Source organism: Crocuta crocuta, unplaced genomic scaffold, assembly GCF_008692635.1.
Source record: "Crocuta crocuta isolate KB4526 unplaced genomic scaffold, BGI_CrCroc_1.0 scaffold246, whole genome shotgun sequence".
Lineage (NCBI taxonomy): Eukaryota > Metazoa > Chordata > Mammalia > Carnivora > Hyaenidae > Crocuta > Crocuta crocuta.
Window position 1 is genome coordinate 3,591,498 of NW_027531902.1, and position 15,799 is coordinate 3,607,296.

A 15,799-nucleotide genomic window follows, 5' to 3' on the forward strand; every position below is an offset into this window, starting at 1 on the left:
CTCTGAGAAAGTGTGGGAATTTGGTCCATGAACACATCACTGGAGCCACTCCAAGGACTTTAAATTTGTTAGGAAATCGAGAGAAGCTGAGCTGAGCAGAAGGGACCTGAGTGCCAGGAACCTATTTTGGGTACCAGGGGAATTGGTCTCCAGGGAAATTTTAGAGCACTGACAAAATCATAATCACAAGGCTCCGGGAAGTCTCTGCCCCAACTCCACAGTTGTCCTGGCCTCCTCCTCTCCAAGGCAGGCTGGTCTCAGATGTGAGCACTAGCCCTCTGTCTTTTTCTCCCCAGGCCTTTTTCTCTATCCCAGGCACAATTAGTCTTTCTTGGGCCCAACAGATGGACTGGGATTGGACAAAAGCTCTTTTATTTACTGACATTCTTTAGCCCTTCTCCCAGTCAGGAGAGAGGTTTGAGGAGTTACTGGGCTCTGACCTTGGGTGAACAGGAAAATAAATGGTGTGGAGAGGATACCAAACAGGCAGTGTGAAGAGGCATGAGTGGTAAAAAGGGTCTGGAAAAGTATAATCTCCCTATCACATGTTTCACGTCCCTGTTTTAAGCACAAAATATATGATGGTCAGTCTGCATAAGACATGGTAAAAAGGATGAAGGCAAGCAGGCACGGATATGTGAACTTCAGCTAATGCTAAGGGGTGCTGTGCTGTGGTGCAATCCAGGGAGAATCCAAAGGTGGGAGAACTACCCTTATATCTCAAAAGCATCCATACCTTGCAGGGTTGACTCATGGTGGCATAGAATAAGGCTGACACGGTCAAGTGCATGGACACCAGAAGAAGGTGAGACCAGCCCTAGAAAGGTGTGCTGGCATAGGAATGAGACTGATGCTTAGAGTTCTTGGTGCAGAGGTGCAACAAAGGAGGTTAGCTGCTCTAGTAGCTCCGGGAAAGGATCCACCCTGCTCAGTTATCAGGACCTTGGTGGAGATATCACAAGTGACTCAGGGACCCTACCAGCTGAAATTGGCTCAAATCCCAAGGTAGGCACAGGAAAAAGAATGCTGGAGAAAAGTCTGTCACCACTGCCTGAGACCTCATAAGGGTAGGGATGGGAGGGCTCCTCTCTAAACTGGTTAAAATTGGGACTGGACCTGAAAAGAAGAGTGGCTGGGTGACCCTGTATTGCCAGAGTCAGTGATACCATCAAGGTCAGAGGCGGCATCCTCACTGGGATGGATGCCATCAATGCTTCTGAAGTTGGGATTCTTATAAGAAGAGGGGCAAATCAGGGTCAATGTCAGGACAGGGCTACTTGCTCCTCTCCTCAGCGTTATCAAGTGGACTGGGTGGCAGAAGGCACCTGGGGGCAAAAGAAATCGGCGTCTTACTAACAAGAAAGAATGACGATCCAGAATTTAAAGCAATTCCTCTGTGGATAAAGATATAAACATCTGAAATCCACAGTGTAAAATATAAACTTTCTACTAATGACTCATCAGAAATTAGTCTATGTTCTTTTCTTATACCTTGATTTTGGCTGCATTTTAGTTTTCAGATATACCTCATTTCTCTTCATCTTTTAGGCATAATATTCATTATTATCTTCCTCTCTTCTAAAATTTCTTTTGTTTCCTATGGTGGAATTTGAAAAACACATATATCAATATTTAATAACAAGTTTTAGTCCAGGGGTGAGAAAAGCATCCCTTTGCAGTTACTCATCAGCATCACTAGGTGGCACTACAGTGAACTTCAATCAAGCCACATTTCAAAGTTTAACTGCTTAGGGCCGGGATAATCTGACACTTCATCTTCCTTTGGAGTAAAGGCAGTAGACTTCATCCACTAGCTTGTCTTCAACGACTGCCTTTTCTAGGCACTCTCCCATCCATTCCTTACCCTAACTCCCCCCGAGTCCCAGTTCCTTAGCTTAACAGTCATGAGAGGCCAATATTACATTCAAACTCTCCATTGGTGGCAAAAACCCTTCAGAAATGGGTGTATCCCCTTCTCTTCCTTCACTTTGCCTCAATGTTGACTTGAGTCTCCAATATTATGGGTTCACGGCTTCACTCCCAGCTAGTCTTTCATTCCTAACCCAGTTCTTACCTCAAGCCCTGTCTATGGTCCTCACCTGACCTGGGAGGCTGATTCTGGACATTCTGCTGATATTTTCTAGCAATGTCCTCAGACGGTGGCTTAAGTGTTCCACAGCAAAAGCAGCAACAGCAGCAGCAGCAGCAGCAGGTGAGCAGAGCACACAGGAGGACTAGTGTCTGAAAGGTAGGAAAGAATGGCCTTGACCCAGCAGTTCTAGATTTTCATTCCAGCTCCCCTCCCTGAATCCCCCCAGCACCCAGAAAATGAGACAGCAGAAGCATTTGCCCTAGGAGAAGAGGCTCAGCTCTTCAAGAAGAGGAGGGTCACCCCTCCTTCCTTATTCTTAAAGGACTAGGAGGAATTGTATACCTTGAACCAACAACTATTCAGTATGAAATAGTAAGTGACGCCTTCTTCGCCAAAGTGCTCATATATATATATTCCCAGCGAGCCATGCCGGTCGTAGATTTTCCGCTTCTTGGGGTCACTCAGTATGGAGTGGGCTGTGTTGATTTCTTTGAATATTTCTGTTGCTTGAGCGTCCCCTGGATTCTTGTCTGGATGATACTTCAAGGCCAGTTTCCTAGTCAGGCAATACCCAAAAGGAGGGTGGGGAGAGGATGGCTGGGGAATGGCTGGGGAGGGAGGGTAGGATGAATGACAGGGATAGGTCTCTGGATGTGAAGAAAGAATGCATGATATGTGATGCCAAGGATGGAGGCAAGCAGCCCAGGTCTAAATTCAGTCCCATGCCACAGTGAAATGGATGATGGCTCCGTGTGACCCAAAGTGAGGGCTCGAGGATTTAAAAATGGGTCAGAAAGCAAGGTAGAAAGAGAAAGGTTTAAGGGGGAAATCCCAGGGTAAGAGGTAAGTGTAAGGGTAAGAAGCTGAAGTCTAAACCTGTAGGCCTTTTTGATGTCTTCTGGTGAGGCGCCCTTCTTAAGCTCCAGCATCGCATAGTGGGTGGTGCCACTTTTGGACAGCCGGTGGGCCGCTTCATCCAGATGGGCCATGATCTGGGTCAGAGGAGAAGCATTTGTGAGAACTTCCACAGGTGAGGCCTCAGAGAAGTGAGACTCGCAGCGACAGGAAACCCATCGCCTTCATTGGCCAGTCAAGTAAAATGACTCCAAAGAGACAAGTATAAGACAACAGTGAGTGGGCTCTGTGACCAGCAGGAGAGCGCAGGTGACCAGAAAGGACATCCAAATTCAAATTTTGAAGAGGAAATGTCTCCTCACATTTCCCAGCATCCTTCAGCTACACAGCCCTCCAGACACACCCTGCCTCGTAAGCAAGGGGAGGCCCAAACCATGGGAAGAAGTGGATTTTGTCCAGAAGGACTGGCACCTGAAGCAAACGGCCTGACCCAGCTCACTGGGGCAGCCCAGTCCTCGTGCAGGCGGTGTCAGGGATCGGGGAGATGCACAGTTCCCAAGACAGAAACAATCCAGACCAAATCCTGAGCCACCTGAGAAGTCAGGTGTCCCGAAAGCCAGGCCCAAGGATGCTGCTGCGGCTATGCCAGAGACCTTCTTCTTCTCCCTAGCCTCACCTCTCAACCCTCAGAGGCGGGGCAGCAGGGACAGCACTGGGGGCGGGGGGCGGGGGGGTGACTCCAGGGATGAAGCCCCAAGCGAAAGGGGGAGCTGTGGCAGCAACCAGCCAGGGGCCAGGGAGCAGGGCCCCAGAGGGTGGGAGAGCGCCCAGGCCGGAATGTTCTGGTTCCCAGGTGGCCTCTGGCTCTGTGTGGACTCCCCGCCCGGCCTGGCGCTCTACTTCTACCTCAGGGTCGCTCTCTTCAGCTGGGGAGGCCTCGCACAACCTCCATCCGGGTGTGAAACTTCACACCGCAGAGGTCCAGTGCGCAACTGCGCTTGTGCGCGACGCCAACCTTCCGGGTCGCTTTTTGGCGCCGCCGGAATGTCTGGAAGGCGAGGCTACGCGGACGCTGGGACTTATTTCACTCAGGGGAAGCCTGGGCGGAGATCAGTCCTGTTCCCGCGCGACCCCTCCAGCTCTTCGGGTGCCTCCAGCTCTTCCGGTGCCTCCAGCTCTTCCGGTGGGCGTGGCCTCCAGTGCCACCTCTTCTCCCGTGGACGGGGATCACCAGTCCTCGTCCCGCGCGCAGTGCTCATCGACTCACTTAAAAAAGGATGTTGGGTTTGCCCGCCGAGGCTATGTAAGAGGTACGGCTCTTGCTGGAGCCTTTCTGAAGAAGTGTATTACCTTCCGAGTAAATTTTCAGAATTTAGAGGCCTCCACTTCGTCCTTTCTTTCCCTTCTACCTGGAAACGCCTACACATCCTTTAAGACCCACCTTGAAGGTCAGTATTCCTGGGAATCCTTCCTTCATTTCCCTAGTTGTTCCCACCTTGCTCTGTAAAAGCATTTATCTTATTATATTGTAATTACTAGCTTGCACGTTCCCTTTAAATGATAGCTTGAACGTTTCCAAAAGTCACTACTGTTCTTCAAAAGCTTCATTTAAATACGATTATATCATGAGGATGTGCCATTATGTATTTATATAATCCAGATTGGATACTTAAGTTGTCCCTAACCATTTGATAGTGTAATAACCTTACAATGAAAATTCTTTTTTTAAAATATTTTATTTATTTCTGAGAGAGAGAGAGACCATGAACAGGGGAGGGTCAGAGAGAGAGGGAGATACAGAATCTGAAACAGGCTCCAGGCTCTGAGCTAGCTGTCAGCACAGAGCCCGACGCGGGGCTCAAACCCACGAACCGCGAGATCATGACCTGAGCCGAAGTCAGACGCTTAACCGACTGAGCCACCCAGGCGCCCCATGAAAATTCTTATCTATAAATCTTCGAATAAATGTCTTCCCTGTCCCTTTGAGGTGGATTCCTGGAAGGGAAATTATTGGGTCAAAGCAAATTTTTTTTGAGACTCTTACCCCATGTTGCCAACTTTCTTTCCAGAAAGGTACCACAAGTACCAATTTACATCCCTGCCTGCAGGGCTTGAGAGCACCTATCTCCACCTGACTTCACTTCCTGTGATCACCTGTAGGAGGCAGTGTTTCCACCACCTATAATATACCACTTCCTAATTTTGGTTTTCTTTACAGAGGAGCACTCAATGGCTTCCGTAACATGTGATTGAAAGAGCTTTGTTATTTCAATAATATTTCTCTGTTATACCTCGTGTGGCTTTTGTGGCTCTCTTCCCTTTATTACACTCTTCTGTGCACATTACATCCCCTTCAAGGTTTTAAGTGATAAAGCAGTATCCATCCCAAGAGATGTGAGCCATCTGAGTCCATATACTATAGGCACAATGGCCAGTGAATTAACAAATCTATTTCTGTAGATCTGTGATCAGTGTAGGGGGTGGGGAAGAAAATCTTTTGGCATCAGCCACCTAGTTGATAGATTCTGGGTCAGAGGAGTTTATAAGTTAATCACCTAAAACAAAGGAGCTGAAGCTGACAATTTTTTTTCATGGTTCGTTCTATGATACATTCCCCTAGCTAACTTCCAGCCTTTCATCACCGTCATGGATGGGAGAATGAGCAGAGCAACCTAGGCTGTTTCTTTATACTGGGAAGACAGCACAAGGCACTAGAAGTGCAGAGGACTTACAATTAATTGCTTGCCTCAGTTTCCAGGACCTGCGTGCTCTGGCCCCCGCCTCTCACTCTAGCTCTGTTAAGCACCACTGTTGTGCTTGCTCTGGTCGCTGCTGCACTGCTTTTCTGTCAGTTCTTTGAAGACACCATGTTCCCTCCCATGTCAGGGGACTTAGGCCAAGTTTGCTCCTCTGCCTGGAAGATTCTGCCTCAAGCTGTTTGCTAGCTGAGTTCTCATTCTTCTAGGATCTCAGCTTCGGATCCTCAGATATGCCTCTCTCTCTCTCTCTCTCTCTCTCTTTTTCTTTACTTTTTTTTTTTTTAAGTAGGCTTCACACCTATCCCGGAGCTGGTTGGGCCTGAACTCCCAACCCTTGAGATCAAGACCTGAGCTAAGAGCAAGAGTCGGACATTTAACTGACTGAGCCACCCAGGCATGCCATCCCCAGATAGGCCTTCTAAATTGAGTTCCACTTGTCCCTCCCTACCTCCTAACACCTTCACCATGATTTGTGAACATATGTTTATTTGTGTGTTGATTTGTTGAAGGTCTGCCTTCCCTAGTACAAAATATAACAAATACAAGTCTGTGAAGGCAGGGACCTTATGTTTGTTCACCATTGTATCCCCAGCACCTAGAACCATGCCTGGTTCACAGCAAGTGAGTTAATGATTTGTTGGATGAGCTATAGTAGGGGGAGCCCTCTGCTGGTCCAATGTAGGCCTAGATGTTGAGCCATAGGAAAAATTCCCTAGGGCAGAAGCACTTAACTTGGGAATTGGAAGACTCAGAGCCCATTTTCCTCATATGATCCTGGACAAGAAGAGACATGAGGGTTAAGAAAAAGAAGGTGATAGGGAAGATAGTATTGATGATTCTGAGCTCCGTGTTTCTTGTTTGTCTTAGTCTCCCTCCAGTTCCTAACACAGTTCCTGGGATATTGTAGATGCTCAATGAATGTCGGTAGGTTGAATGAATGTTGTATGTCTTTTCAGAGGCACTTTAACCTAATAATATCTTTTTATTCTCAGAGCAACCATGAGAGGTGGTGTGATCACATTCCTGCTCCATAGCAGAAGTGAGCCCAGAGAAAGAGGGCAAATTAGGTTCTGAGAAGAGTCAGTAAATATCTTCCAGATCTTGCCAGAGGCTCCAGAATGTTATTACTTCTTATCTTTGCCCTCTGACATTCTAATTAATTCTAATCATAGTTTGCTGGCTCTTGAAAGCCATTATCTTCTGAGCCTCTACTCTGAATGCAAAGACTCTGCAGCCTAGTGGCTGCAGAGATGGGCATAGGGCAGGCAAGTCAGCCTGACATCCTTTGCTAGAACCTCTTCACTTTGCCTTCACCTAGAAACAGACCCCTTGCGGCTCTGTGTCTCTGCACATGGTCTCTTCTAACACCCAGAACAGTATCAGGAAGAACACATAATCTCAGAGTCAGAAGCCTTAGACCTTGGTTTTGGCTCTGGCTCTGATGAGCCATGTGATCTTGAACAAGTCACTTAATCTCTGAGACTCTTTCTTTTTCTAAAACCTGTGCCTCCAGAGGGTTGATGTCAAAACCAATTAGATGTGGTTGTAAAAAGAACAGAAAAAATAAAAATAACTATGCTAAAGAATGATTTCAGACTAGGGGCGCCTGGGTGGCTTAGTCGGTTAAGTGTCCGACTTTCGCTTAGGTCATGATCTCGCGGTTCGTGGGTTCGAGCCCCGCGTCGGGCTCTGTGCTGACTGCCAGCTCAGAGCCTGGAGCCTGTTTCAGTCTATGACTCCCTCTCTCTCTGACCCTCCCCTGCTCACGCTGTCTCTCTCTCTCTCCTAGAAATAAATAAAAACATTAAAAAAAAAAATTAAAAAAAAAAAAGAATGATTTCAGACTAAAGCCTTCTCTAGAATCATTTACCCTTAAGTCACTGATCTTAGAGTTTACTATCTCGCAGAGCCATTTGGTCTCCCCTGGAGAAAATCAAGAAGCATCCCTTATTTACCCACAAACAGCTAAAGTTTTACTCATATAGCTGGAATACCCGTATACATACAGACAGCAGACATTGGCATATTTATACCCAAAATATCATGTTCTTGAGCATATGCAGCGGGAGAGAGAGATCATAATCTGTCATACCCAACCACTAGGTTCTAGAATTGTATAGTTTTCGAGCTGGAAAAGACCTCAAGCTTTAACTCCCATCTAACGCCTTCATTTTGTAATTGAGGAAAGTATGGCTCAGAGAGAAGGACTGACTTACTCAAAGTCAACCAGTAAGGTCCAGACCTAACCTGAGCCTAATTTTTTTTTTTTTTTTTTTTTTTCNCAGGCTCCAGGCTCTGAGCTGTCAGCACAGAGTCCCATACGGGGCTCGAACCCACAGATCGTGAGATCAGGAACTGAGCTGAAGTTGGACCCTTAACCGACTGAGCCACCCCGGCGTGCCCCTTCTCACTTTAAAATTGAGGTCTAGAGGGGCGCCTGGGTGGCTCATTTGGTTAACTGTCCGACTTCGGTTCAGATCATGATCTCATGGTTCGTGGGTTCGGGCCCTGCGTCGGGCTCTGTGCTGACAGCCAGCTCAGAGCCTGGAGCCTGCTTTGGATTCTGTGTCTCGCTCTTTCTCTGACCCTTCCCTGCTCATGCTGTCTGTCTGTCTCTCTCAGAAATAAATAAAACATTTAAAAAAATAAAATAAAATAAAATTGAGGTCTAGAGACAGACCAAAGCTATAGTGGATATTCACCTCCCTTCATGATGTCAAACAATGTCCCTCTTTACCCCTTCCAGTTGAAGGCTTGCTCACTTCATGTGGCCAGAAACATCATTGGTACAGTTTGTTTGCCTGTCCTCCCTGCAGCAGACATCTCAGGGTGGGAGCTGGAGGGCTTCCAGCTACAGAGGCTGCTGCATACCCCTGTCCTCTGTGCCCAGACCGCAGACCTAAGGGCAGACTGACAGCACAGCTGCCTCACCTGTACAATTTTGATAGTAGTGTGCACCTTTTAGGGCTGTTAGGAGGACTAAATACTTAATTTGAATAGTGCTTGGCACATGGTAAGTGCTATGTTGTTGTCATTGTCATTGTCACCACCATCATTATCATCATCCTTTCCATCTGGTCACCTCCCAATTTTGTAAAGAGAGGAGTTGCTTTTCATTTCATCTCTAGAAGGAAGGGAAAATTCAAGGTCCTTCCTCTAGGAAGATTTGCAAATTGTCATTGGAATCCTTCCATCCCTTTCTGTATCCTTCTCTCAGCCTCTTAGAACCCCATTTCCTTGTTTCCCTACACAGTACCCTCGTGCTGCCCTCTTACTATCCAAAATATCCCTGCCGGGGCTCCCAAAACAGCCAGAACTCTGAAATTACCTGTCTCACTTCTCCTCCTTTCAGTATTTCTAATAAAAACTATTACCTCCATAAAATGAGCTCATCCCTAAGGGCTAGGTGGAAAGCAGTCTGTTTAAAACACTATAATTCAGGGGCGCCTGGCTGGCTCAGTTAGTGGAGCATGTGACTCTTGATCTTGGGGCTGTAGGTTTCAGCCCCATGTTGGGTGTAGTGATTACTTAAAAATGAAATCTTTTTTTTTATGTTTATTTTATTTTTGACAAAGAGAATGTAGGTGGGGGAGGAGGAGGAAGGGGCAGAGGACCTGAAGCAGGCTCTGCACTGACAGCAGAGAGCTGATGCAGGGCTTGAACTCACGAACCGTGAGATGGTGACCTGAGCTGAAATCGGGCACTTAACCAACTGAACCACTCAGGCACACCAAGATTGCAGTTTTTAAATGGGTAAGCAGAGAGAGCTGGTGAAGGTGATATTTGAATCAAGACCTAAAGCAGGTCCTCAGGTGAGTCATGAAGACATCTGACAGAGTACATTACATATAGATGAGTAAATGCAAAGGTCCTGAGGTGGGAGCATGCCTGGTGTGTTGTAGGGCCTGCATGAATGCCGCAGTGCCTGGGTAGGGAGGTGGGAGTAATAGGAAATGAGATAAGGGGGCCTATGGGGCTTCGTAGGCCATTGGAAAACCTGTGACCGGTACTCAGTGACGTGAGGAGGTGATGGGATCTGGCCTAGCTGCCTAGTCACTGGATTGAGAACAGATTGTAGGGCACTAACGGTGGGAAAAGGAAGACAACCAAAGAGGCTACTGCAGTATTCAAGAAGACAGATGGTGGGGCGCCTGGGTGGCTTAGTCGGTTAAGCGTCCAACTTTCGCTTAGGTCATGATCTCGTGGTTCGTGGGTTTGTGCCCCGTGTCAGGCTCTGTGCTGACTGCCAGCTCAGAGCCTGGAGCCTGTTTCAGAGTCTGTGACTCCCTCTCTCTCTGACCCTCCCCTGCTCACGCTGTCTCTTTCTCTCTCCTAGAAATAAAAAAAAATTAAAAAAAAAAAAAGACAGATGGTGGGGGCAGGATTTGCTGACAGATTGGATGTGGGGTGAAAATAGAGGCAACAAGGGTGATTCTAAGGTTTCTGACCTGAGCAAATGAAAGGACAGAGTCACCATGTTCAGACATGGGAGGCCAGCTGAAAGAAAAGGTTTGGGATGGGGTGACAATCAGGAGTGTAGTTTTAGATCAATGAAGCTGGAGATGCTTATTAGATGTTAAGGAGGTAAGGTCAAGTTGACATTTGGGTATTTGAGTTTGAAGTTCAATGAGAGATCTGGGGATCATCATATAGATGCCATTTTATTTTTTTAAGGTCTTTTAATTTTTTTAAATATGTATTTTGGGGGAGAGCGCGAGGGAGGGGCAGACAGAGGGGGACAGAGGATCTGAAGCAGGCTCTGTGTGGCTAACACGTCAACAGCAGGGAGCCTATGTGGGTCTCAAACTCACAAAGTGCGACATCATGACCTGAGCTGAGGTCACATGCTCAACTGACTGAGCCACCTAGGTGCCCCATTTTAAAGTTCTTTTAAATAGAAAATTTCAAAAAAAATAGAATGGCACAGTGATCCCACATCTACCCACCAATGAGCTTCAACAACCATTGCTTTCTGTGGTTTCTAGATAGTATTTTAAGCCTTGAGACTTGATTCCATGGGAATGAGTGTAGAAAGAGAAGAGGGTGGCCAGGTCCTGGATCACTCCAGCATTAAAGGGTTGAGAAGACAAGGAACCAGCAAAAGAGACTGAGCATAAGCAGCCAGTGAAGTAGGAGAAGAACCAGATTTGGGTACCCTGGAGGCCAAGTGAAGAAACAATTCCTAAATAAAGATGTGATTACAGTCTGATAAGTGCTGAGGAAGAAAAAGAAGTGTGCAGTGAGTTGTGTAACATGAGAACTAACCTAGTCTGAGGGTCAGGAAAGGCTTCAACCAACCAGCTCCTTTTTTCTGGGATGGCTTTATCCAGGACTATGTGTCAGCCACTAGGGGGCGCTTGGGACACCGTGATGAGAAAGGTAATTCCTGCCTTTAGGGAGCTTGTATTCTAGTGAGGAGACAGGCAAGCAAATCATTTTGTTCCAGTGTGCTGAGTGTTGCCAGCATAGAAGCACAGCAGCCCTTGAGAGCACCAGGAAAGGGCACATAACTCAGCCTGGTGGGGAAGTCAGACAGGCTTCCTGGAGGTAACACCTGGGCAGAAAATGAAGTAGAAATTGGACACTCTCCTTATCTCTGTCCATACCCTTCAGCCTGGCTTGGCCCTTTCAAGTGTTAACCCCTTGCTGGCGTTCTTGGATTCCAAATCTTGTCTGAGATCTCAAGCCCAGCCTAAATCCTGGCTCCAGGGCTGGACTTTGCTCTCTTTCTCTCTCAGTAGGAACTGGTCCAGGCTGGGTTCCCTGAAGCTGCCTTCTGACCCGCTCTCCCACCCTCTGCTCTGCACTGACCTATCCTCCTGGGAACTTCCAGGGCTTCCTGTCTCCTTTATCCCTTTGGGACTCAAAGTGGCCTAAGGAATCTTTTTAGGGAAAATTGATACCGGAGGCAGGACAGGACAGACATTAAGAACATGTAGGTTAATCAGTAACCAAAGGCTGCAGAATAGAAATCTCTTGCAATCAAGTTAAAGCCAGGCGGGGGAGGAAATGCACGTATCTTGTCACCAGGAATCCCCAGTTATCCTAGAAAAGTACAGGGCGGGAAGTGTTTAGTAAACGTTGAATGAATAGTTCTTACAAGGTTTCAGTTCCCTACAGCAGCCCTAAGCTGCCCTTCTAACTCCTGCATAATTTTCCTCGCTCCTAACCAGGTGTAGAACGCCTTCCTCAGACCTGGCATTCAAGAGGACCCTGTGCAAAGATTTTTATAGGGCCACTTGATGGCTCTTTGAGAAACAGGTGCAAGCAGTCTGTTTCTCTGCCAGGCTTTTCCTGCATAAATTTCCAAGCACAGGCAACTGTTGGTATTCTCCCCGCTGGTGCCCTCAGTTTCTGGAGGCGGCACGTCCCAAGGCCCAACACCGAGGGAAACGCGCCGCAGAGGGCAGCCCTGTATTCCATCTGCTCCCACGCGTCTTTCCCCGCCGCCTGCTCGCTCCCTGCCCTGTGGTGGGGCGCGCGTGTGCCTGCGTCTGCGCCCCCTCCCGGGAACCCGAGACTGCTGTGTGCGACTGTGGACTGCCCAGGAAGGGAAATCCCGGAGGAAGCCATTGTTGTTAGGTCCCGTGTTGTCGTCACTTGCCGAGGCATGGCTAGAAGCCCCTTCCCCGCACGGGGCTCTGCGCTTTCTCCGCGTTCTCGAGCTTGCCTGCCCTGGCCGCTTCGGGTGAGGCTACAGCCTCCTAGCCCTGGAGTGCGCGGTGGCCTCTCCGCACCCCAGTTCCAGGGGGAGGGGGGCCTCTCAGAATTGGGGAATCCCCAGGCCTGATTCAGAGCTTCGAAAACCGACGGCACCAAGCGGGACACGCCAGGACCCTCACCCAGGCGGGCTGGGCTTGAGTTCCACCCCGCTCCAACAAGGACCTACAAGGTGACCTTGGCTGGTGGCTTCCCCTGTTGCCATCTCCGTTTGCACCCCCACGACCCTAGGAAGTAGCTGAGGCCCCACTCCTCTAGGAGAGGGTGGAGGGAGAAAGGACCCCCACCCTCACTCGCTTGTGTGCTTTGGGCTGGGCCTTCCACGGGGAATTGGGGAGTCTGGGGGAGGGTGCGCTGGCCCTCCGCACGGCGTGGGTGGAGACGCGATGCGGGGGGGGGGGGTTGTAGACCCCTTGGTTCTAACGTTCTGCACCGTTCCCCACCGTTCCCCGGAGCAGTACGCTCCCTTAGTGTACGCCGCCCGCAAACCTTGGCAAGGGCCTCACTCTCCCCCGCCCGAACAGCCAGCCCAGCTTGCCTAATCCGTTCAAGCCTCACCTCCTCCGCGAAGCTCTCCCGGCTTAACCCTATCTCTTCCAACCACTCTATCTGGCACGTGCTCCTGCTGTTTGTTCGGTGGTTTATTTTGGGGCGGAGGGGGGGTAGTGTACAAGCAATTGCAATGTTTGGGATAATAACGAGGCTAGGTGTCTATTCCCAGAACCCTACATGAAGGACGCCCAGTGTGTTCTTCATGAAGGGTGCCCATTGACGGATGGGTTTCTCTGCTGGACTCACCACCAAACACTCCCACCCTCCACGCTTCCCCTTCCCAGTTCACTTTTCCCCCTCCTCCTCCAGACCCTCCTCTTCAGAGTGTCACAGCTTGAAAGGCACGATGCAATCCCCACCTCCATTTCATTCTACAGTGGCGGCAGGTTTGAGGGGCGGAGGGCGCTGGGCGTTTGAAGGTTTGACTCTAGGCTTGACCACCCGCTTTGCTGTAAGTCCCTCCTTCCCCGGGGACTTCCGTTAAAATGAGGCAAAATGAGGTAATGCCCAGCCAGGTGCCAGGGGTTCAGAGGTAAGGAATCACCTGCTGACAAGCTGCAGCCTCCCTCCAAGAACAGTGGCTTGTGACCAGAGAGGTGGCATCGCTCTTTCCTCCTCGGGTTGCCCCAGCCAGAGTGACAAGACTGCGACGCGCGCTCTCTTCAGTCGCCAGCACGGCGCCCTGAACTGGAGAGGGAAAGAGGAGGGGGCTCCAGTCAGCCTTTTATTCACCGGCTGCATGACCTTAGACGCTTCCTCCTCTGCAACTCAGTTTACTCATCCGAAAAATAGGGATAGTAATGGATTGGAGGAGAGCAGGAAGCTTGTCACCCAAAGTCTCTATAAAAATAAATGATAATGAGCGGTTCAGTGCTTGGCAGCAGATTTTGCTTGCAAATTCCGACCCCACATCCTCCACAGAGGGGTTTCTGGCCGCAGTCCCTGGAGTTCTCCCGGATGTGTCACTGCTCACCCCACACTCTTTCGGGTACTCTCGAGCTAGGTAATGGACCCGCACCTGTTTCTGCCTCCGTGTGGGGCGCTGAGCGACGACCCCACGCAGGCTTGCAAGGAGAGACGTTCCTTGGAAGATGGTTGGTCTGGAGGTGCCTAGGCTTGGGCGCCCGCTTTGGAACGGGCAGGCGGGGCTTGGGTGGGGGCGGGGCTAGTTTGACGAAGGGGAGGAGGCTATGGAGATTAGGCGTTCTCTAGAACCCTGCGGGGGCGCAGAGGGCTCGCGTCGCCCCCACCTGGCTCCGGCGCCTGGAAATGGGGCTTTGACTATGAGGCGGGGCTCCGGGGGTGGGGTTTAGGCGTGGGGGAGACGCCCGGCAGCCTGGAGGCGGGGCTTGGGGAGCTCGCCCCACGCGGGGCGGGGCTCCAAAGGCCGCGGGATCTGCAGTTCGGACTCCCCGCGCCACTGTCGCCGCAGTTCCCTCCACTCTGGTGGCCCCGCGGCCCTGCGGGGAGTCCGGGGGTCGGCTGGAAGCTCGGACTTGGTGCAGGGCCGGCCCCGCCTCTCCCTTCTTCAGTGGGGCCTAGACGGTCGGGGCCGCGGTGACATGGAGCCCTCTCCTGCCACGGGGGGCTCGGAGACCACTCGCCTGGTGAGCCCCCGGGACCGCGGCGGCGCCGGTGGCGGCCTGCGCTTGAAGAGGTAGGACAGACCTGGGCCGGCCCTCGGCCCGGGGGCGCCAGCCTCATGCCATCCGTCCATTTCGTTTGTCTCTCTCCGCGCGGCCCCGGCTGTCCGCCCCAGCGCCCCGCAACTCCCTCCGCTTCTCCGCTCCCGGCTCTGTGCTCTCCGGCTACATAGCCAACACCCCCCGATCCTCCCAGCAGCCTGCTTTGCCTCCTCCCAGCCACCTTCTTTTTCTCGGTCCCGCGAAACCGTTCCCTGGCGGGTTCCCGAAGCCTCGGGACCCTCCTGCCGCCCTCGCCGCATCTGACTTCTCCGCGAGCAACTGCTCCTCCGTCGGGCTGGAGTCCGCGCCAGGTGCCCCGATGTCTGCATTGCTCCAGACCCCTGGCAGTGCAAGCACCTCGCCTCCCAGGGTTCAGAGCCCCCTCTGCAGGCCCCTGGCCCTTCCCTCCGTGCGCTCGGGCTCGGGGCGCCCCCTCCAGCCATGGCCAGCTGTGCGCACCCGGGCCGAAGATGGGCCCGGGCTCCACAGCGGTTCTTCCCGGCCCCTGGGGGGCGGCGGCCGCCGGCAAGCGAGGGGGTGGCAGGGAAGGAGCAGGTGCGGTCTGGGCGGCAGGGGGTATTCCCGGCTCCGCACAGACGGGGCCGGGGGCGGCGAGGTGTGAAATGAGGCGCGCGGANAGCGGCCGCGCCAGGCCCATCCTGGCCACCTCCGCTGGCCATCTTGTCTGTTGGCTGACCGTCCGTTTGTCTCGGAAATTTGACAGCCTCTCCGGCTTTTTCTCTTTCTTCATTTCTCCTAATCGTTCTGTTTCCCTCTGAGCACCTTTCCCTTTGTCTCTGATGTGGTGCTTCTGGGTGTTTCTCGCTCTTTCCCTGGGTGGGGGCCATAAACCTGGGTGGGTGGGGGAGTGGATGAACAGAAGGGAGGACAGACTTCCCGTCTGACTCCTTCCTGCAGGGGACTGCAGACGTGGGCAGCTGTGGGGGCTCCAGCCCAGGCACCGGCTCTCTTCACCCATCCTTTTGATTCTGCTTCAGGCCTTTGTCCCCTGCCCACACCTGCGCCCTCTGACCCTCCCCTCTACCCCACTGTCATTTGTTGTTTGTTGGGGGTTTCAGAAGGCCAGCAGGAGAAAACTGCCTTGCCTTTCCTTCTCTCTAAACAGAATATAGCCC

General features: G+C 51.0%; 2 protein-coding genes across 4 annotated transcripts in view; one reads left to right on the plus strand and one right to left on the minus strand.

Moving 5' to 3' along the window:
* Nucleotides 1-355: 355 nt before the first annotated feature.
* Nucleotides 356-3,932, minus strand: DNAJC5G (DnaJ heat shock protein family (Hsp40) member C5 gamma). The gene is given in 7 exon segments (XM_077774155.1): nt 356-1,325; nt 1,527-1,597; nt 2,100-2,241; nt 2,435-2,680; nt 2,682-2,700; nt 2,969-3,084; nt 3,854-3,932. Coding segments are annotated over 5 exon segments (573 nt in total). The 5' UTR covers nt 3,082-3,084; nt 3,854-3,932; the 3' UTR covers nt 356-1,325; nt 1,527-1,544.
* A 420-nt stretch (nt 3,933-4,352) lies between these two features.
* SLC30A3 (solute carrier family 30 member 3) overlaps nt 4,353-15,799 on the plus strand; it is an 18,640-nt gene continuing 7,193 nt past the window's right edge. For 2 of the 3 annotated variants that reach the window (XM_077774107.1, XM_077774108.1), the window contains exon 1: nt 14,395-14,635. In XM_077774107.1, the coding sequence (XP_077630233.1) occupies nt 14,541-14,635 (95 nt within the window). In that variant the 5' untranslated portion in view covers nt 14,395-14,540. Of the gene's footprint in view, nt 4,396-14,394; nt 14,636-15,799 lie in introns of those variants that run through there. The other variant, XM_077774109.1, reaches the window with a different exon arrangement.